This window comes from Montipora capricornis, chromosome 14 (genome assembly GCF_036669925.1).
Source record: "Montipora capricornis isolate CH-2021 chromosome 14, ASM3666992v2, whole genome shotgun sequence".
NCBI classification, from domain to species: domain Eukaryota; kingdom Metazoa; phylum Cnidaria; class Anthozoa; order Scleractinia; family Acroporidae; genus Montipora; species Montipora capricornis.
In genome coordinates, this window is record NC_090896.1 from 49,629,281 (window position 1) to 49,650,468 (window position 21,188).

The 21,188-nt window shown below is 40.1% G+C and overlaps 2 protein-coding genes across 6 annotated transcripts in view; both read right to left on the reverse strand.

The window, feature by feature from the left end:
* Window positions 1–7,700: 7,700 nt before the first annotated feature.
* Window positions 7,701–16,017, reverse strand: LOC138031199 (interferon regulatory factor 2-like). Of its 2 annotated transcripts, none has more exons than XM_068878867.1 (7): window positions 15,877–16,017; window positions 15,205–15,576; window positions 12,196–12,248; window positions 10,362–10,410; window positions 9,817–9,860; window positions 9,081–9,192; window positions 7,701–8,545 (listed from the first exon to the last, which is right to left on the reverse strand). In XM_068878867.1, the coding sequence occupies exons 2-7, from the start codon at window positions 15,557–15,559 to the stop codon at window positions 8,490–8,492; spliced, it is 669 nt and encodes a 222-aa protein (XP_068734968.1). In that variant the 5' UTR covers window positions 15,560–15,576; window positions 15,877–16,017; the 3' UTR covers window positions 7,701–8,489. The 2 variants fall into 2 exon arrangements, with proteins under 2 accessions (XP_068734968.1, XP_068734967.1); XM_068878866.1 differs by having other exon boundaries at window positions 12,151–12,248.
* A 4,324-nt stretch (window positions 16,018–20,341) lies between these two features.
* Window positions 20,342–21,188, reverse strand: part of LOC138031198 (uncharacterized) — a 45,824-nt gene continuing 44,977 nt past the window's right edge. For 3 of the 4 annotated variants that reach the window (XM_068878865.1, XM_068878863.1, XM_068878862.1), the window contains one exon: window positions 20,345–21,188. This exon is cut by the window's right edge and continues 111 nt beyond it. In XM_068878865.1, coding sequence (XP_068734966.1) covers window positions 21,187–21,188 — 2 coding nt within the window. In that variant the 3' untranslated portion in view covers window positions 20,345–21,186. The other variant, XM_068878864.1, reaches the window with a different exon arrangement.

Consider the following 21,188-nt stretch of genomic DNA (forward strand, 5'->3'; position numbering starts at 1 on the left):
TACAACAGTTGGACATTCACAAAGGAGGAAGAGAGGAAAAAACCTGCCATTATTTTCGAACGGTTCGAGAATCAATTGGAGCCGAAGACGAGTCATCGAATTCACAGATACACACTACAAGGAATGCGACAAGAACAAAGCGAGCCAGTGGATGATTTTATCTCAAGATTAAAAAACCTAGCAGCAAAATGTCAATTTCGCGACAGCACCGAAGTCGAAGACAGAGTTCTAGATCAGCTTATTTGGGGGTCAAAAAACCCCGATGTCCAGAAGTCTCTCATAGGCCGAGACAAATCATTGACCCTTGCAGGCGCTATCGAGATTGCAAGAAGCCACGAGGCGACAAGTAAACATATGAAGACATTGGCAGGAAGTAGCGAAAGCCATCAAGAGGATAGAAGTGTAGATGCCATTCATAAGGAACAAGAAAGAGAATCCTGTAACAACTGCGGAAAACAACACCCGAGGAACAAATGTCCAGCCTACGGTACACTGTGTCGAAAATGCGGCAAAGCTAATCATTGGCAATCTGTCTGCCGATCCAGTAAACGGAAACAATTTATCCAAGGAAGAAAGCCGGTTTTCAAAAAATCTATTCACACGATTGAAGACAGGGGCGATGAAGACAATGATGAAATTCTCACAATTAGTACAATCGAGGTTAACACCATAGAAGACACGCAACATTCGATGACACATGACACACGCGATGAAGTCTTTGCAACACTGGAAATAACCCAGCCTGAAAAGAAGCGGAAAATTAATCTCCAGTGCAAGGTGGACACAGGTGCACAGAGCAATGTTTTGCCTATCAGGCTACTTCGCATAATCGCCCCAGAGAAGTTTGATGACGAAGGAAACCTCAAACCAGAAGTACTGGAAAAGAATGAAGCCGTCCTCTCAGCATACGGTGGCTCTGTAATTAAGCAGCTTGGCACTATAAACATCTTGTGCAAGTACAAAGAGAAGAAGATTAACTGCATTTTCTACGTCACGGATACTTCAGGGCCAGCTATCCTCGGTCTAAAAGCGTGCATTGCACTAAAACTAGTCTCCCTCCACTGTACGCTAGGAACAAATCAATTAAACCAGGCTGATCCAAATAGCAGCTTCAATTCTCCAGCTCAAAATCCGGGTATGTGCGAGAAATACTCGAGTTACATTGGAAGTCATATACCACTCGAAGAGCGGCCATCAATCACAAGTAAACAAGAGCTGATGGATATGTACCCAGAATGTTTCAATGGTACAGTTGGATGTTTTGATGACTACACATACCACATCACACTGGATCCTGAAGTATCACCGGTGGTCCATGCACCCCGCAAAGTACCTATAGAGTTGAAAGACAAATTACAAGCCGAATTACGCGAGATGGAAAGCCAAGATATCATTGCGAAAGTAACCCAACCTACGGATTGGGTCAACTCCCTGGTCATTAGAGAAAAAGAAAATGGGCGACTTCGGTTATGCCTCGATCCCAAAGACCTGAATAAGGCGATCAAAAGAGAACATCATCCCATACCCACTCTAGAGGAAATCACACCCAAATTATCAGGAGCAAAGCTTTTTAGTAAGCTCGACGCTCGCAATGGCTATTGGAATGTCAAACTAGATGACGAGTCCTCGTACCTGACAACATTCAATACACCATTTGGTCGGTATCGTTTCCTCAGAATGCCGTTTGGCCTACGAATGAGTCAAGATATTTTCCAGTTCAAGATTGATGAGACGTATCGTGATTGCCTGGGAGCCATTGGTATTGCAGATGACGTCACAGTCTATGGTAAGAACGATAAAGAGCATGACTTACACCTGCATGAAACCATGGAACGTACCAGACAGGCCGGCATCAAGCTCAATGACGAGAAGTGCGTTATCAAAACAAAGGAGTGCAATTTCTTTGGTATGCTCTACACACCAGACGGTGTCAAACCCAGCCCAGATAAAGTCAGAGCCATAGAAAGTTTAGAACCGCCTAAAGACAAGAAGGAGCTTCACACCTTTTTGGGGATGGCAACCTACATGAGTTCATTCATCCCCAATTTAGCTGACCACACTGCCCCCTTAAGAAACCTCTTAAAGGAGAACGTTGATTTCACATGGAATCCATCACATTCGAAAGCCTTTGAGAAGGTGAAGGCATTGATATGTACCACAACGACCTTGGCCTACTATGACAGAAAGGAACCAGTTGTCCTCCATGTTGATGCATCAATTAAGGGCTTGGGCGCAGCTCTCTTCCAAAACGACAAGCCAATAGCCTTTGCATCAAAAGTACTTACCCCTGCAGAGACCAGATATGCTAATATTGAACGGGAACTATTGGCAGTGGTATACGGCTGCGAAAAATTCCATTCGTATCTCTATGGAAGATCGTTCGTGGTTAAAACAGACCATCGTCCCCTGGAACAGATCCATAAAAAGAACCTGATGCAAGCACCTCCACGCCTTCAAAGAATGCTGTTGCGTTTACAACCTTACGACTGCATCATTAAATATCTTCCAGGAAGAGAAATGGGTACAGCTGACGCCCTGTCACGGCTTTCGCCGTTGGATGAATTTGAAGTGTCGGACATGAATGTGAAAGTTCACCATCTAATCAGAATCACCCCAGTCAAAATGGAAGAGTTCAAAAAGGAAACTGCGAAAGATGAAACCCTGCAGCTTCTAGCCCACAAAGTTATGCAAGGTTGGCCTGACAGTGGGAAGAAAATCACTTCGGCGCTAAAACCATACTGGCCCCTACGAGATGACATATCAGTAGAAGATGGGCTGATACTTCTTGGAAGCCGTGTTATAGTACCTGAACCCTTGAGAGGCAACATCTTGCAGCAAATCCACGGAGGGCACTTTGGTATGGAAAAATGCAAGCTACGAGCCAAATCCTGTGTTTACTGGCCAGGCATATACAAAGAAATTGAAAACCTTGTAAACTCATGTTGTGTCTGCCAGAAGTACCACAATTCCCAGCAAAAGGAGCCAATGATACCAACAGAGATCCCTTCAAGACCGTGGAAAACACTGAGCGCAGACCTTTTCTACGCTCAACAGTCGTGGTTCCTCATAGTTGTCGACTATTATTCCAAGTTCCCATTTGTCAAGAAACTTCAAAACCTTACATCCGGGGCTGTTGTTAATGAAATGAAAATGCTATTCGCAGAAAATGGAATCCCAGAATCTCTTCAATGCGACAACGGCACTCAGTTTACATCCGGCGAGTTCCATCAACTGGCAAGCCAGTACGGGTTTGAAATTGTGACGTCATCTCCACATTACCCACGTGGCCATGGGTTCGTTGAACGTCAAGTCCAAACGGTTAAGAAGACGATCCTGAAATGCAGAGAGACTAAAGAAGACATAGATCTAGCCCTGCTGGCTCTACGAACAACGCCCCTGAGTTCCAATATACCGTCACCAGCTGAATTACTGAATGGCCGAGTATTTAAATCCACACTTCCTGGTAAGATCCAGCCATCAAAGAACCAAGAGGAAGTTAGAAATTGGCTCAAAGCGAGACAAGACAACCAATGCCACTATTACAACAGACACACCAAGGAGCTCCCTGAATTACACAGAGACCAAGCTATCTATGTACAAGACCCTGTGAGAAAGACATGGAATCCTGCTAGGGTCATAGATCGGGGAGAGACACCCCGCTCATATCTCATAGAAACTGGAACTGGTGCCCAATTGCGAAGGAATAGAATCCATCTTAGACCGAATAATGCTTCCAACAATTCGGCAAACAACTCTTCGGACTCCGTGTCCCAAAGAAGCATGACTGCACAATATTCAAGCGCCATTCTACGAGAATCCACTGCGGCAGGCAATTCAGCAAATGACCCATCAAGTGGCAAGTTGACTATACAGCCCTCAAGCTCCAATCCACAATGTTCTAGTGTAACAGGAGAGGCCGAGAAAGGACCAAGAAAATCCCGCGCGGGACGTGAAATCCGGGCACCGGAAAGACTTAATCTCTGACGCTTGCTTTAATAGTTTATATTAGTATGATACATAAACACTGGACAGAAAATCTCTCTATATATATATATATATATTGTTACCAGTTTTATTCGTTGTCAACATATGGACAAGATATATTGGCCCGAATGAAGATATTGTGATATTGTTTGTTTTCCATTTAATTATTATAGTTTTAAGAGAAGGGGATGTAACATAGTGGCACCAAATTAGCACCTATTGTATATTACATTTCGCATACGCATATGTAAGTAGGTTGGCACATTATGCATGTAACATAGCGGCACCTAATTAGCACCTATTGTATTCTACATTTCCCATATGCATATATAAGTAGGTTAGCACATTATGCAAGGGCAGAGAGCACACACAAGCACGCGGTGTGTGTGAATAACGAGAATAAACTCCATCGACATCCGACTACACAGGTATTTGTCCAAATGTTTCGCGCAACTTTATAGAGTCTTGTCAGGAGCCCATCAGGAGGAGCATCCATCTCCCACTTTGTTTCTATGAAGTAGCGTTTTTCCTGACCTATTTATTTTTAGAACCACTTTCGCGCCATTCGTTGTCATGGTAAACGTCAATAACGATTGAAAAGGGAACGGGGAGGCGTTTTCAAGACTTTGAGTCTTGTTTCCCGCATTCGGCCACCATCTTGGATCCGGCGGGTCTAATATGCAGGTCGCAGGTCGCAGGTCGCGGGTTGCAGGTCATTGTTTCACCAATGCAGAGAGTATCCTAAACATTCTTAAAAGCTAACCTTAGGCCTAATTAGGCCTAAACAAACGTTTTTAGGCCTAAGGTCAGCTTTTATAAATGTTTAGGATACTTTCTGTATTGGTGAAACAATGACCTGCAACCCGAGACCTGCGACCAGCGACCTGCGACCTGCAAATTAGACTCGCCGTCTTGGATCACCCCTTCATGGGAACCACTTAAGGAACACCTTATTTAGCGCGGCAAATTTAAAAACGTTATTTCTGATAAAATAAGTCAGGAAAAACGCTACCTCACCTAGGGAAACCAGTTGGACGCTCGTACTGATGGGCTCCTGGTTTTGAATGGAGCCGCCATGTTGGTGCACCACCGTTGTGCACTGATATGAATGGCGGTCAGAAATCAACACGAATATCTGGAATTCACTTAGCGATGAAAACGCTTACTTTTCGCTCATGAGATAAAATACATGTGTGTGAACACATCACCTAATGTACTTGAAACGCTCAGACTGCTACGATTTATAGGCATAGACATTTTTTCAACCAAATAATTATATGTTATGATGTAACACAAGGTGACATTTCGGAAATTCAAAATGCTGTAATTTCGAAACGAAAGACATCATGGAACTGGAAACTTTAAAAAAAGATTTATTTCTAGGTCATCTTCAACCTCGTATAGATAAAAATTCAAAACTCCTTGCGATTGTGATTTTGGAATTTGCTGACGTCACTGTGAAAACCATATATGGTCTGTTGTACCTTGAGATGTTTTCGTCTGTGTTCCCAGGAAATATTTACAGTGAAGATATCTGCTTACAAACATTGTTTTTGTTATTCAAATGTGCCAAACGCAGGAGCAAAAGACCCTTCTACAGCCAATTATGCTCCTTACAAGGACCGTATTAATCGTTCACAACAATCCAGAGTTATTTACAGAGCAAATTGTTGGGATTGTAATGGTTTTTACATCGGTAAAACTAAAAGGCGGCTTCACGATAGAAAAACCGAACATTTTAAGGCCCTAGCTAAAAATGGCAATACTTCAGCCATTGCTGACCACGTCAAGGCCACTGGACATAACATCAACAATCCAGAGTTATTTACAGAGCAAATTGTTGGGATTGTAATGGTTTTTACATCGGTAAAACTAAACGGCGGCTTCACGATAGAAAAACCGAACATTTTAAGGCCCTAGCTAAAAATGACAATACTTCAGCCATTGCTGACCACGTCAAGGCCACTGGACATAACATCAAGTGGCATCATTTTGATATTTTAGCGAAGGGCAAAACAGACTATCATTGTAAAATAAAAGAGACCTTCTTTATTCAAGAACTTAAGCCAGCTTTCAACGTCAACGTCGGAAGTGAAAAGCTGATGCTTTATTAATCTTTTCTGTTTTTATTATTATTATATATTTTCCTGATAAGTATTTGCTTAATCTAGGTTCCAGTCCTCTCATCCGCTTGGTATATATAATTAGCTGTTTTAAATTTCAACGGTTACTTTTGAAAATGTATGTAGAGCACATACGAAACGTCAAGTCATAATCAAAATGAACAAGTTCAATATGTTTATCACTGCTGTTTGTGTCTTATTTTTGATCAAACTACGATGGCCCAAGAACAAAAATTATGCTCTGTTTCTGGACATTCATGACAACCAGACGCTCCATGAGCGTACACTGGGTTCCCTGTGGTACGTGTTACACAAAAACAGAAGGCACTGAGTTGGGTGGTGTTGAACTGCAGCGTTTCAATTATTTTTTTCAAGAGGGGGGTCATTAAGACTATTTGAGGGGTCAACCAGATGTCGTACCAGCAGAGGTCCTTTGGCTCGCACGTTCACAGGTTTAATTATTTTGTAACGTCCTGTCCCATTTTGAGGTCTGTTAGTTTTTTAATCTTGGTAATAAATTCACTTTAAAGATAACAAAACACGTTCTTGAGTAAAATTCACTGTGTTTCTTCTTTACCGGCGAGTCTAATTTGCAGGTCGCAGGTCGCAGGTCGCGGGTTGCAGGTCATTTACGTATTTCTTTCATTGAAAAACTCCCGTTCCGTCCGTATTTGTTCTGTTCTAAGCCGGTCAAACCGGGACACTACAGTGTATTACCGTCTCATATTTTGCGCATTCTCTTGACCAAATATTGTAAAATGGCGTAAGAGTGGAATAATAAATTCCAGGATCAAACCCTTTCCTAAACAACCTTTTCCTTGAACAATGAAGCACAAAATAGACAACAAGATTTTCTTTCAACTACTTCTTGACTGTCACATTTCCAGTTATTTTTTACCTGAAGACTGTGCAGAGTTAAGCACAAATAAATTCAAATAGCCAGACAACAAATCAAAGATCCACTTAAGGTGTTGGATTTCTTCTCTGTCTTTATTGAACCATAAGTTACCAGATAATTTTCCATTTTGTTTCAGTGTTGTACATAACACCAAACTTGGTAAAATGTTAGAAATACAGCTCAGTTTGATTACGGCTTGACGGGCGAAAGATTCTTGTCGACAACGTCCATTACTCGTTGCTTTTAAGATTCCAGATATTTATTTTTCACCGCCTGTCTTGTTTATCCAATTGACGTTCCATTCTTGAGCTCCTTAAAGTTATGTTTTGTTTAAAGATCCACCAAAACGCCATTTGTGTTTCAATGACTTCGACGCCATTGCAGGCTAATTAAATATTCTACTGTGTCTACGTGTACCAGAGAAATCTACGCATTTCTGCTACCCTCTGAAACCTACCAAAATACTTGCAGAACACTCTATGCACAAAGACACCACTTAGCAGGGGAGTGACGGGAAAGACTTTTCTCGACACGGAAAAAAAAAACGACGAACTCGTTTTCCGACTGGATTGCCATACCCTGTAATAAGTGACGTCAACGATATCTTCATCAGTTGAGAAGATTATTTGTGTGTGAAGGAGAGAAAGAACAAATCCAAAATATATATAATAAATACATCAAATGCAAAGAAAGAGATGTGACAAACCTAACTTTATTATGCATCAGTGCGGATACAAATTGAACAAGATCCATTATACTAAAAATCATGCGCTGTCATGTAAACACTCAACTCAATTCTTATAAGCCAATTTGATTCCATGTGGCACCCACAGAGGCCATCACAACTGTTTCATTAATCCTAGAAAGTAAAACTTTTTAAGCTTACTTTAAAATACTTAGTATTTTTTTTGTTACTTCACATTTACGTTAAAAACATAAGACTTAAAGTGATTTTCGACTGCTGACCTATTTACAAGGGTTTAGTGAACCCTAGCCAGCCAAAGCTCTCGATTAACTATGGACGCTTTCCATGTGACAGAACTGCCGACCGGCCAGACCGGGTATTTGGAAGGACTAACTCTTCAGCGCCTTCAAATTAACACACTTCGAGGATGATGCATACACTCCTCCAGAAGAATGCGAGGGATTATCATGCAAATGTTCCTTCAAATTGTTGCATTTTCATTGCAAAAACTGACTGGTCTGGCCAGCCAGTTCTGACAAAAGGAAAGCGCCCTTATGAATTAACCTATCTGCTGCACGTTTCCTGACAACGTTTGGGCCATTTCCAGTGTCTAGTAAGTGTTTCTGGTGCCGTAACAATGGTTTTGCTGCAAGTTATGTTTCTTTGGACCCCCTATTTGCGTACGATTTTGTTTCTCCACTTTTTTGGAGGGTGAGTCGTGAATATATTGCTTTATTCTTACAACTTGAAGTATATAAAATATTATTTGCGTGTTTTTTGTAGGAAGACCAGTCGCTTATCAGTCAAATCCCTCCACAGACGGGTGTGGTCTTGGGAATGGAAATTGGTTCATTCCTACAAAAGAAAAGCATGAAGCAGCATGAGAGGGGGAACAAAAGTTATGAATCGCCAACTGATATGACAAGGGGTCTGTGAAATTCCGAGAAAAAACAACCTTCACGAAAATCAGTGTTTCCTTAATTAAATTAATTTTGGGTTCCCTGTAAATCGAAGTACACATGGATAATACCTCTTACGTTATGTTTTAGCTCAAAAAGTTACGGTTTGAACTTTCAACTCCAAGAAAGTTTTCTCTGCTATATGGATATTGTGCGGGTGAATTAACTTAACAAATCAGATAGGCAGGTATTGCATTTACGGTCAAGGAAAGAGTGAAACTGGTCTTTCAAAGTAGGGTTGACAAGAAAAAACCCTATATATACTCAGCAAGGGTAGAATAAGGTGGGAGCCTTGGACACTGAACCTTCAAGAAACCTGGATCACCAGCTGGTCGCAAGCTTCACATGAACTGTGCTTGTTTCTTTTTCGTTTCCCGTACCATGGAAATTTGATAATAAGGAAGTAATCAGTCAGCTCAAACTGGGCAAACCTGGATCTGGTAGGAAACCATAGCAGAAACTTGAAAGGTTTGAGTCTTCACTGCCATTAGGTGTGTTAAGGTAATATGGCGAGACTGTCTCATTCATCATGTTATCCACCATCTGTCAGTAAAGAAACAAAACACGTCATGATGATACTCGGAAAAAACGGATCTGGCCGAGCGCTCCTTGGCAGGGCTCGAACCCACGACCAGCCGGCCACTAATTCAGAGCTACAGAGACTTGAACTTGTTGGAGCTTGGCCATTAATTAAACCACAAGTCTTAGGTGAAAATTGCTATACTGCAAAGACTGAAATTGTCGAAATGATGCACTGGTCGCAAGTTGAAATAATGAGTGATCGTGAGATGGAAATTGTTAGCAAATTTCCGGCATCTCAGTCATTCATTTCAAAACAAATAATATAATATAAAACAACAAAGAGTATTATTGATACTATGTGAGTTTAGGTTTTTTTAATATGCAAAAAAAGGCAAATGAGCGACAAGGATTTTCAAATCTAACGGCCAATTTTCCGGTTTCAAAACGCGAATTTTGGATTTGAGCATCTTTTCAATGCACGAGCGACCTTCTTAACAAATGTCATTTATCTGAATGACTCATTATCAGGCAAATATTAGCTAAAGCGGAAAGTCAGCGCTGTTACAGAAAAGCCGCGAGAAAACAGGGATATCACTAAGACATCCATGGTACTAAACTTAGCAAAACTTTAGGGTAAGAACTTACCGTAACTATTTTCGCGTCTTCGTCACTCATGCTACTTCTTCTGTCTTCATACAAAACAGACAAAAACATGAAACAACGCTTTTTTTCTCCATATTTTTATGTAAGGTCACTATTTTGAATTGTATGATGCTGCCCTCAGACTTTCGTTTCAGCTATTTCTATTTTGTATTCAAATTGTAAACAAAGAAACATAAGTTTGAATTCAAAGGTTTGGTGGTTTTGAAGCGGCCAATATCACCCCATTCTTGGGCCCTCCGGATAAAGACACCAAATTTGTGTCAATTATTGCCAAAATGATGCTTGTTTATGAACTTCCGGGGCCCTCATCTTGCATTTGTTGCAATGAAAAGAAATATAACCAACAATTTCATTCACACGCACAAACTTTAAACTGAAAGTCACCTAAAAACTAGCCTGTGAACGCAAACGTATTTCCGGCGGTCGTTTCTCTTCCCCGTAAACGACCGCCGGAAATACGTCTGCGTTCGCAGGCGAGCTTAAAACATCAGGACAAGTTTCTGACTTAATCGAGAATCAAAGCTTACCTGCTGCAGACCACATGTCTGGTGGTTCAAAGGGTAACAAAGAAAGGGCCTGAAAATAGAGAACCATTCACAAAAAACAATCCTTCTAATTTTATGGATTTTGATCTGTTCAATATTAAACGGGTTAGATCCCAATCATTTTATGTAAAGAAGAGCATTTTTCTTATGAGCGCAATTCGTGCATTCTGCTTAATCAAGAAGAACATGCTTCTTCAGACTTAAGTACCCAGCGAAAAAGTGAAAAACATATCCATAAAGAATTCGCTTTTCCAAGAACACAAAAATAGGTGTCTGCCTCCTTTGACCTAGCCTGCGAGCAGGCTATGTTGTAGCCGCCCCAATCCTCTCGCGGCTACAAAGAGCCTGCTCGCGGGCTACCTTTGACCAAGTTATTTCAAATTGCTTGAATCAGTAGCTTTTTAGCAAAGCACTACTTCAAATAATTTTAAAACAACCACTTTTTAGGGCCCGAATACAGAGCATCTATTTGCCACAAATGATTTGTACTGTCATTTTTTCGGTCGGGAATGTGCAGCCGGAAATGTTGTCAGAAAATAATAATTATAAAGAGTGAACATCGAAGGTAAAGCTGTATCCATGTGTTGACTAAGGGGGAAACTCAAGTTAGAATAGAAACACCTACGAAAGTGAAATTCCTTTCAGTTTCAGGTAGAGGACTACAGAATACCCGCTGTCACTATTGTGTTCTTGTAATGGAATCGTTTGAAGAACGACGTGGCATCATGCGAAAATAAGTGGCCGTTCTCTTGGCGGCCGGTAGTATGAGTATGATCTTAGGAAAGCTCAGTAAAGAAAAATTACAAAAACCGAAAGAGATTTGTTCATTGAACTATAGAGTTTGGTCCGTAACGCATGATCCACATCGACTTACCGTACGATGCTAATACGAAAAAGTGGTTGTATCAAAAGAGTTAACCCTCTCACTTCCATGATCTAAAAGTTCATTCTCCTAACTAGTACCAAAGATTTCCTTTTTGACTAGTCATGCGAATTTAGCATTACATCAAGATAATACCCCTTGGCTGATAATAATCTTCATTCTTAATACTTGTCTGCCTGAGAGTGAATTAAAACTGTGAGGAGAATTTACATACTGATCAATTGTGGGAATCAAAGGGTTATGAACGTCGTAAGAAAGATTTGTGAGTTGACATTTCAGTCAAAACAAACTATCGAGGAAGCACCAGTTTTTATAGAAACCAAGCCCTTCGTTCTTCTATAATACGATCCTGTTGTCCTTTGTCTCCGTTGTGTTATTTCAAGCTGATTTATGTTTTAAATTAATGTTTATTTCTTTACTGTTCTATGCTTTACACAATTTATTTCCAATTGGAAATTCCTAAATCAACCAGATAGCCATTTCTAATAAACCTACAATTTCAAAAGAGTGACAATCTAGGACCAGTTTAGGACGATCAAACTGCGTAAAATACTTCAATCCAAGTTTGATAAAGGTCTCCAGAATTCGAAGCCGTTTATTAAGACGACGAAGCGTGAAAAAAACTGACTTGCTGAAGATGGAGACATTAGGTACTTTTTTCTGTATGTGTAATATTTTTGTAACTATATTTCAGAAAAGCCAGTGAATCAACACAACGCCAAAGCTGAGTATGTTTCGTTTTCAGAGGCAACTTTAATTTACGCTAAATAAGGTGACTTCAGATCTGATTATGAAGTAAAAATGTCAAATTTTACCCTGAAGATTAAATTATTGTCCGTCTTTTAAATTTGTCGTCAATTCAAGTATGTGCTAAGGGGGTAAACTTACATGGGGAGGAAAGCCAGGAAAGGAGGCACTCTTAAATCTCCTAACCTGCAGAGATCTTTTGAGATCTTTTGCTCTACTTGGCAAAGACAACGAATGATCTGAAATAAAAAAAAAGACCTAATTAAAATGACAAAATTTACGACCCCATTGGTTTGTCCATTTTAAATACCCGGAAACAGGAACATACCATCAACGACATGAGCTCCCCAATAGTTTTCCGTAATAGAAACAGATGTGGTTAATTAGTTGAGATATTTTGTTAGGAGGTCATGCGATGTGACACAGTTTTACATGAGCTCTGCCGACAAAGAGGGAGCGTCAATTTTGTTTAGTACAGTTGTATAGGAGGTTATCACGGGACGTCATTGTGGCCATGTTGGTGAACGAAAACAAAAGATCTCTCATTAGCTTCTTTTGTTTGTCCACCAGAAGTCGTGTATTTGTCTGTTGTTACTGGTGTCTCTAAAGGTTGGTTGAAAACGTGCTATTCGTTCCCGAACCCCAAACATCGCTTTAGTTTGGTTTATTTTTATGAGTGATAAATGGAGGATGAATAAATACAACCAAGAGTTTGAAAGACTGCAGGTTGCAGGGAACATGATAAAATTCCAATTAATAACTCTCCATGTTAACAAAAGAGTGGTTATAACATTGAAATAAAAAGTAACAAATGCCTAGCGGTTTTTGTGGTGTTTGTGTTTCGCACATTCAATGAAATTGCTTAATACACACAAGACCGTTGAATGTTTTTAAACGGACTAATTCTAAACAATCATAAGAAGACAGACAGAAGCCCTTGTCGTAGTCTTCAAGTAGAACAAGTAAAACCTCCAATCTAAGTTCTTTTCTTAGTGTGACCTGAAAGTAGTTTAAGCCCCACTGAAGCATCGATCCTTTACCGGACTGTTTTTAATTTTGAACAACTAAAGAACAAGCCCTAGTTCTTCGAAGGGTGGATAGTGCTATCCACTGGATAAATGACAGATAGCGTTTAAACGCTGGATAGCGATTTATCCGGTGGATAACGCTATCCACATTTTGAACAACCGAGGCCTGAATTTTACATTTGATGAAAACAGAGCACCTGCCAGATTTCAATTGAATGAATAACACCAAGGCTGCAATTAAAACTTTAAATTTAAAACACGTGTTTGGGATGAAACCCTCAAACCCTTACAGCACCGGGCAATTATCTTCACTCATCCTAGGAGATGCCAAATTAGGATTGGCTGTATACAAATGTCATTGACACTAAATCGCATTCAGACCTTTTCACTGCCTAGTGATTGATTTTTATTTATTATTTAAGCACAAATTTAAATTGGCTTTATCAGTAGCATTCAGACACTCGGAGCTCAGAATATTGCCAGCATAATATCACAACTGGACAACGACTTCATAACATAAAATATTCAGCAACATGCAATACAGCCGGATAATTCATCACAAGGAAGTGGAATTTATAATTATTTAAATTCAAATTATCCGTAACATGAAGTAGTGATATATCCGGATTTCTGCTTGGAGACAGATTTTATAACGATACTTATTGTGATGGTCTATCGAATTTATTAAAACAAATTCCGACTTTTTCAGATGCACAACTGACCAAAAAGACGACTGGGAAACTCTCAGCTCATTCAAAAGTTTATTTTGAACAATGCCAGTTTAAGATCTACAATTCTGATAGTTGAAAATATCGCGAGAAATACAGTTTTTTCACGAAGATATGAATAGTTTGGCACGAGGAGTCAAATTCTTTCATGTTCGTGTAGTTTGAAAGGATGTTTAGTTCATTGCGGTAGTTGACAAGGAATCTGCGTTCAAGATGAGGTGACGAAAGCGAAACAAATACTGAGAATCTGAGTTTTCCCATAGTAAAACCTTGACTTTAATTACTTTCTTTTGTGCGTTTATATTTGGAAGAATCAGCCCAATAAAACCTGTCAACAACGAAACTGATTCTTGATACCTTGAAAAGTGGTAAAGTATTTCTCAGAAGCACGGCCACAAACTGCCGCGTGAGTTGTTTCCCGAATGGTCCTGAATGTTTAACATTGTCTTCTGATTGTCTGCAATCTCCGTATGGTAGCCTGAGATACCAGACAAATCCCTACTGAATAATCCAATAGTTCCTGTCAATTATTCAATAAGTCGTGAACGCCAGTTTTTTGTAAACTAAAAGATTGGAACAATGTGATTAAGGCGGTTTTAATATCACGCACAAAGCGCTTGTCAATAATTAAAACCATGACGGCATGACGAAAAAAAACAACCAAGGGTTTTTTTTGGGGTGCTCAACCGAAAATCAACCAGTTTGATGTAATTGAACGCTGCAACCTTTTATCTTCGAAATTCACTAAACAAGCAAAAGAATTCTCATCATCTCTTGCTCGCTTTTTCGAAATACGGGGTCAACGCGTTGACAACATGTTCAAAGAAGAACACTATCTGGATGTGTTCTTTTTTCTAGGAAGAATGGCTAAAACGGAGCCACTGCCGAGACAAACAACACGCGAAAAACAATCTGAATATTCTTGCCGGTTACTGAGAAGGGATGCATTGTTTGGATTCGGCTTTCAACTGTTGTAACAGCCTGTTGAGAACTTTGTAACCAGTGATTTTGGACAAGTGACAACAGGTTATAAAGCGTGAATTAAAGTCAACAAATTTCTCCGAGTTATTACATTCTGGTGTATAAAGCGTTGCACAATCATCCAGAATGATGTTGCAAATCTTTGATTCAATTTAGTCCTATCTCTCAATGATCGGATTCTAACGCGTCTCAGTTCTTGGTAGGCTCACATGCCCTGACCTATGTACAAGTGAGCTCATTTTGTCAAAATGAGTGGTCTGAGAAAATATTCTGATATAAACAGTCACCAACGAGGTCAGCCCGGCAACACTTTCTGTGGGACTGTCATGATTAGTTTTTCAGTAAACCGGCGCAGATAGATCGAACCTAGAGGCCACTTCCTTTGCCGTAATATGGTGGTATGGATCCCTAACGTCTGCCTCTCTGGGACCGAGATCCAGCACGGTTAAATTACTTACCTCCTCTCCGAACGGTCCTCATCCTGTAGATCTTAAAAGCATCCTTCCCACGTGGGCAGCTCTTCTCTCGTATCTCTTCAATATCAGGTAGAGCATTCAAAGCGCATCTGAAGTTTGTCTTCCACTTTCGAGGGTCAGGTTTGTCTTTTCCTTCTTTGTATTTCCCAGTGTATGTCGCCCATGCTCGGAACAGCGCTGCATCGTCTTTTACCGACCAGCCGTGTCTGCTACCGTGTTTCCACGGAACTCTAAATGTCTGCTTATCAGGATGTCCTTCCCATTTTAATCCATGCAAGCCAGCGTCAATATTTTCCACAAGCCAATCGCGTAAACGAAGCTTCTTGCGTTGATGCATGGTCTATCCCTATTTGTCTGTGCAAGTGCGTAAAGATTCACAAATCGAAATTTAATAGGTGTTTTACCGTGTGTTCCAGGGAAAAAGGAAAGCACAGACCCTCGACAAAACTCGAGGAAGGGCGGGTTTGAAACTAATTTAACTTCTTGCGGCCGTTTCATGACCGCATATTTCAAGCAATATTACTGGTCATATTTGCACACTTCATTCGCAGAAAATAGAAAGCTTATAATCGGGGTGTGGTTACAAAGGATGAAAGTTCTTGGAACGGAAATCATTGGCATGATGTGATAGTGCAACAAATAAAGATAACTTACCTCTTTTCCTTTGAAAAGTGTGCCACGGCTGTCGGAGTCTGAATTCCGTGCAAGAAATGCTCACGAGCATGCTTTTTAACTCCTCGTTATCCAATCAGCGCTGATCAAAGACTGACAAAGCGATTGATTGACGTCAGCTTTCCCGTGCCTCACCTCAAATCTCATGAAACGGTAAATGACTGCGTCTTGGTAGTTTCGAACTTTCGATCCTACACACTTACCTGTGTCTACAAAAGAGGGTTATTAGCACACAAGAGGGGTGATGATGTACAAACAAACATACAAGGAAATGTACACTTATTCCGAAAGGAAAACCTGATTGTTTTCGGATTTAGACCCGCTTAACGTTTACTGGAAATGCTTGACTGAGTCAGTGCTCGAGAAAAAAAATCAGTTGACTAGCTAAATTTTCATTTAATTGAAATGAAAATATTTAAAGATGGATTAAGTATATTCGTTTCTTGGAATAAACTCTCACCAAATGAACTTTTGTGCATTTTTGTGATGTTTGTCGAGTGATAAAATAACGTTTCTAAATTAAAAAACTAGACATCCAACTTATATTCCTCGAAAATCTGTTGCAAACAAACTCAACTTTTGGGTTTCTCCCAAACGGTCATGTGGCACACGATTACTTCAGTTCAGGAAGTGACGATTTAAATAGCTATTGTTGAAAGTTCTGGGTCAAGTTGATATATTTAAATCATTCTTCCGCGGTAAATTAAACCAGTCAAGATATAAAAATAGGAAAATTGAAATCAACCGTGAAGTTGCTGTAATATCTTGTTTTCACCATGCTGATTTGAACTAAGTTACTTTCGTGGCATTCAATTGACCAAAACATTAACGTGGCTTTAGCGGTTTGTATTATTTTCTAACGTACACTCTTTCCAAACATTTCAGTTTCATTACGCTTCAGTGACTCCATGTGCTGCGCTAAAACGGTAACTTTTTCGGTTTCCCTAAACCTTTTCCGGTGGCCCCTTGCACCCGTGCATGTTCAACATTTCTTTGAAGCAAATATCAGGTTGCTCAAATGACTGAATACAAATTGAAAAGACGTATTGTTTACTTTTTAACTTTCACAGAAGGTCGTTGAAAATCAAGCGAAGTCTGTTGATTGATCTCATGCTTTTTCTCATCTTTTGGGGATCGAAGGAATTCGAGTTTCCGTTAAACGATTTCAGTGATTTTTGAGTTATCAGTCTCACTCACATAGCTTTGTGTAACTAGGTTAAAACAAATTCAATAGCCAATTAGCTTTAGTCTATGCTTAAGTATATTGTAAAATCAGCGTGGAACACATGCAACTTTGCACATGAAGCAAGCCAACTGTTAAAATTCAAAGTAACATACACTCTTTAAAACTGTACACCTTATAGGGTAAAAATTTATGCCACTCCAACCACCTTTAATTTATTATTCCAGGTGTCCATGAAACCGAAATTCCTCTCTGATCTTTCCAATCGGAAACACGAAGTGAAAGGGAGGTAAACAGACAACTTTAAAAAAAAGAGAAGCGACAAAGGTCCCCTTTCGTTGTGAAGCCTCGGGTATGAAACGTCCCTCTAGCTCAAGACGATAAGCCTCGTCCACGCAAGTTAGACTACGAGCAGTCTTTTCCGGTGTTTTCATCCGGGCTTCAGTAACACAAAAAGTAGAAACTTTTTGTTTGTTTTAAGAGAAAATATTTTGAGCCAAATCAATGGCATAGTAGGGTATTTTTTTGGGTAAAATCAGTTGAATTCGGGTAACAACGGTAGCCCCTAGGCCCCTGTTAAAATGAGAATGAAAATAATATGATGTTTAGCATGCTAAAACAACTAGGACGTCATTTGCAGCTCGAACGTCTGATGTGAATTGGTTTCAACCAGTATGATTGAAAAAACGGAAAACTAGCTCATTTGTAAATTCAGCACAATATGAATTAAAATGATTGTGCGACTTCAAAAAAACTATTGACGTTTTAAAGCCCTTAAAGACCAAGTTGTTGACCAACGAACCTTGCTCTCATCTTATGTGAGTTTAAAAGGTGTGCTATCTTGCGCAAAAATTTTAAAATTCTCATGTTGTTGTCCCTAAACGTATCCCAAAGTGATCCTCTTTTGAAAACATGGTCGCGGTCATGTGGGTGAATACCTTCAGAGGAACAAATGACACAATTCCCACAGGACTTAACATTGCCCACAAATGAATTTGCTGAGGGTAATGCTGGACAGTGCTTAGTTATAGTTGAAACACGTGGGCAGTAAGCCTCGAGGATGTTTTAGTGTTTTAGAGTAATAATTTATAATTAGCGAAGATCGACTTCTTCAGTTTTGTCTAACAGACTTCACGAACAGGAAGTTTTCATGGTGCTCTTGTCTCAGATTACCACACAGCAAAGCGATAATCAGTTAACAATAGCTACAACACTGGAGCTAAAAGCCCGAGAACATGCCCTTTTAAAAATGGTACTTGCGAGCAACACACGACAAAGATGCGAGAGCACAGGGCTTCAACACTCGCCCGAGCGCGAAGTCTGGCAAACCTCCACTCCATGACTGATGAACCTCCACTGGCTGCTCGTTCCAGTTTTTCGTGCGTGAACTCTTGCCGTTCAATCGAAGTCTCATCTTATTCTGCCTGTATATCACATGTAAACAGAAGCATAGGATGCTGGTGAAGGATCTAATTAGCCACATAAATTTTATCAAAAGCCGAGAAGACTCGGAAGAGCAAGGCTGACTGAACATTAGTTTCAACCCAAAAGCGAATTCGGTTTACGGAGACGTTACAATATATGTATGAATAGGAAGAATATAGCGCGTAACGTGATCAATGCTTAACTACTGAAATTTGAACAAGGTATATGCTTAAATAAATTAGTTAATGGCCGTATTTATACTAGTCTATAAACGTCGCAAGATAAGTGCGTCTAAACGACGTCTTAGTCGTCTCAGAAGTCTAAGCCGTCTAGTATAAAGACGAGACGCACGTAGCAATGGAGGGCACACAGTCCCTTTGGTGATTAAATCCCCGTATCTTTCGAAGAAAATCATGAATTTGATCTCTAGCCGTCGAGGGTAAGTGCTTCCCGTATTTATATTAGTCGCACTTACGGCCAGACGTTTAGACGTCCTCTAGTATAAATACGGCCATTCTTACCTAGCATCGCCATTTTGAATACTAACCTCCAAATGTAAATTCATGATAATTTATTACACCCACAATTTCAGGGAAAAGCACTAGATAACATCGACCTAAACCTGTTGAGCCATATATACCACTCACAAAGTGAAACTTTTAATAATTAACTCTCTTTTTTTTCCTTCAATTTTCTTTATACCCGTTACAGGATCCGTTCCGACAGTGGGAAGAGCGCCGGAAATTTGTTAGCTGCAAGTTGAAAGACTGAAAATATTCCGTAATAAAATATTGCTAAAATCCATTACGTATTGAACAGCTTGTTGGTAATATAAACCGGAAAGGTCTATTGACCGTTTTATGACTGAAATAATCCTCGCCGCGATCGATCAGAAGCGAGAGAGCGAGGAGCGAGCGAAAACGAAGTGATCATCTTTCAAGACTCCGCTGACATATCGATGGCTCACCAGGTTTAGGTCGATGTTATCTAGTGCTTTCCAATTTTAGGGTGTTTTGGTGGTCATGTGACCGGCCGATCCTTTTCCGCCCCACCACGAAGCGAAGGAAGAGGTCCTGAGAACAAAGTCAAAGGTATTTTCAAATTGTTTTTTGCATTCATTATATTATGCACATCATTGGGGCTTCGGGTTTTCCATTATTTTGCTCGAAAATGGCTTACCGTATTCTACCGGCAGAATAGGACATTTGCATGGTAACACCATTAGACTACAAGTAACAGAATCCTCGAGGTTTTGCTTGTCTCAAGCTAATAAGAGCTATTGCTATTTTTACCCCGCTGGAAACTTTAAATAAAAAAAGAAAAACACAGAATTCTTGTAGTTGTAGTCAAATGACGCTATCTTGAAAGTTGCCTATCCCTCAAAGTCTATTTGCCACACACAACCTACGTTTCGATCACAAGTACGTTTTATGGAAGATTACTATCAATCTCAGACGTCCGTGGACGAGGGCTTTTTTTTAACAGACCTAACTGATTAGAGTGTAATATGGAATGCTAGTTTTCTACCCAATATGAACCATGTTAGCCCAGTTAGCCCAACTAATGGAAATGGGCCCACACACGGACAGAGAAAAACTCTGACCATGGTGGGAATTGAACCAGGTTTTTTTTTCTTTTCTCGGTCGTGGGAAGAACGAATAGCGCCACGAGATCAGTATTTTCGAAACAGCAGAGCCGCAAAAAATGTTATCACAAGATCAGAATTTTTTAACCACAGACTGAAATCAACGGTCCGGTCGATAGTAACTTCACAGCCAATAGAGGAGGCTTGTGACTGAATTCCGGCAAGGGTTTTGACCAATGAAGTCAACAGCAGTTGTAGACAGAGCATTTCTTTATTATCTCACCATCTTCCTATTTACATTTATTTCCTATTTATTTACTCTTCCTCTCCACCCCCTCCTCCCTGCCACCCCCCCCCCCCGCAAAAAAAAAAAAAAAAAACTTTCCCCGTACTTTGCAGGGTTTCCCTTGCCAAGTGCATTTTCTATTTCTTTCTGGGCTAACATAAGAACCCGGCGATGTCAAGCCATACTTTCTCCAAACCCCACGATCCTGTGTGAATTAGGGGCACAAAGAATTGACTCTACTTATTCCAACGTGCTATGATTATGAAAAGGTATACATCGGACGAACTAAACGCCAGTTTGGTATTGGTACACGTTTAAAGGAGCATCAAAAAGCATTTGACAAAATGGAGAATTCCGCGTTGTCGGAACATGGTTGCCAAATCCACCAACATTTGCCCGTGATAAATAATAAATTGTAACCACCAACTGGAGGCACCATCAATGACGCTTTGTTTGGAAGCTCACTGAAGAAGACACTGGCACGAGTGCAGAAACACTTTGGGTCGTAACTTAATCAAGTTACATTAATTATTTTTCTAACCAGAGCAGCATCACACCATATTTAATTACACAATTTTCTACAAACCCTTTATCTCTTTCTGAACGATTTCGATGGCCTTTAGTATAGACCTCTTTCATAATGGCGGCCAAATAAATTATTCTTTTGTTTTAGTGGTAGTAAGCCCTACTAACCTCGCTACGACGAGCAAATTTCAACAGAATATTTGTTTTAAAACGAGGCCAGTAGGTCTAATTAACATAAATACAAAAGAATGTAAAGTTGGTCGCCATTTATGAAAGTGGTCTATACCCTC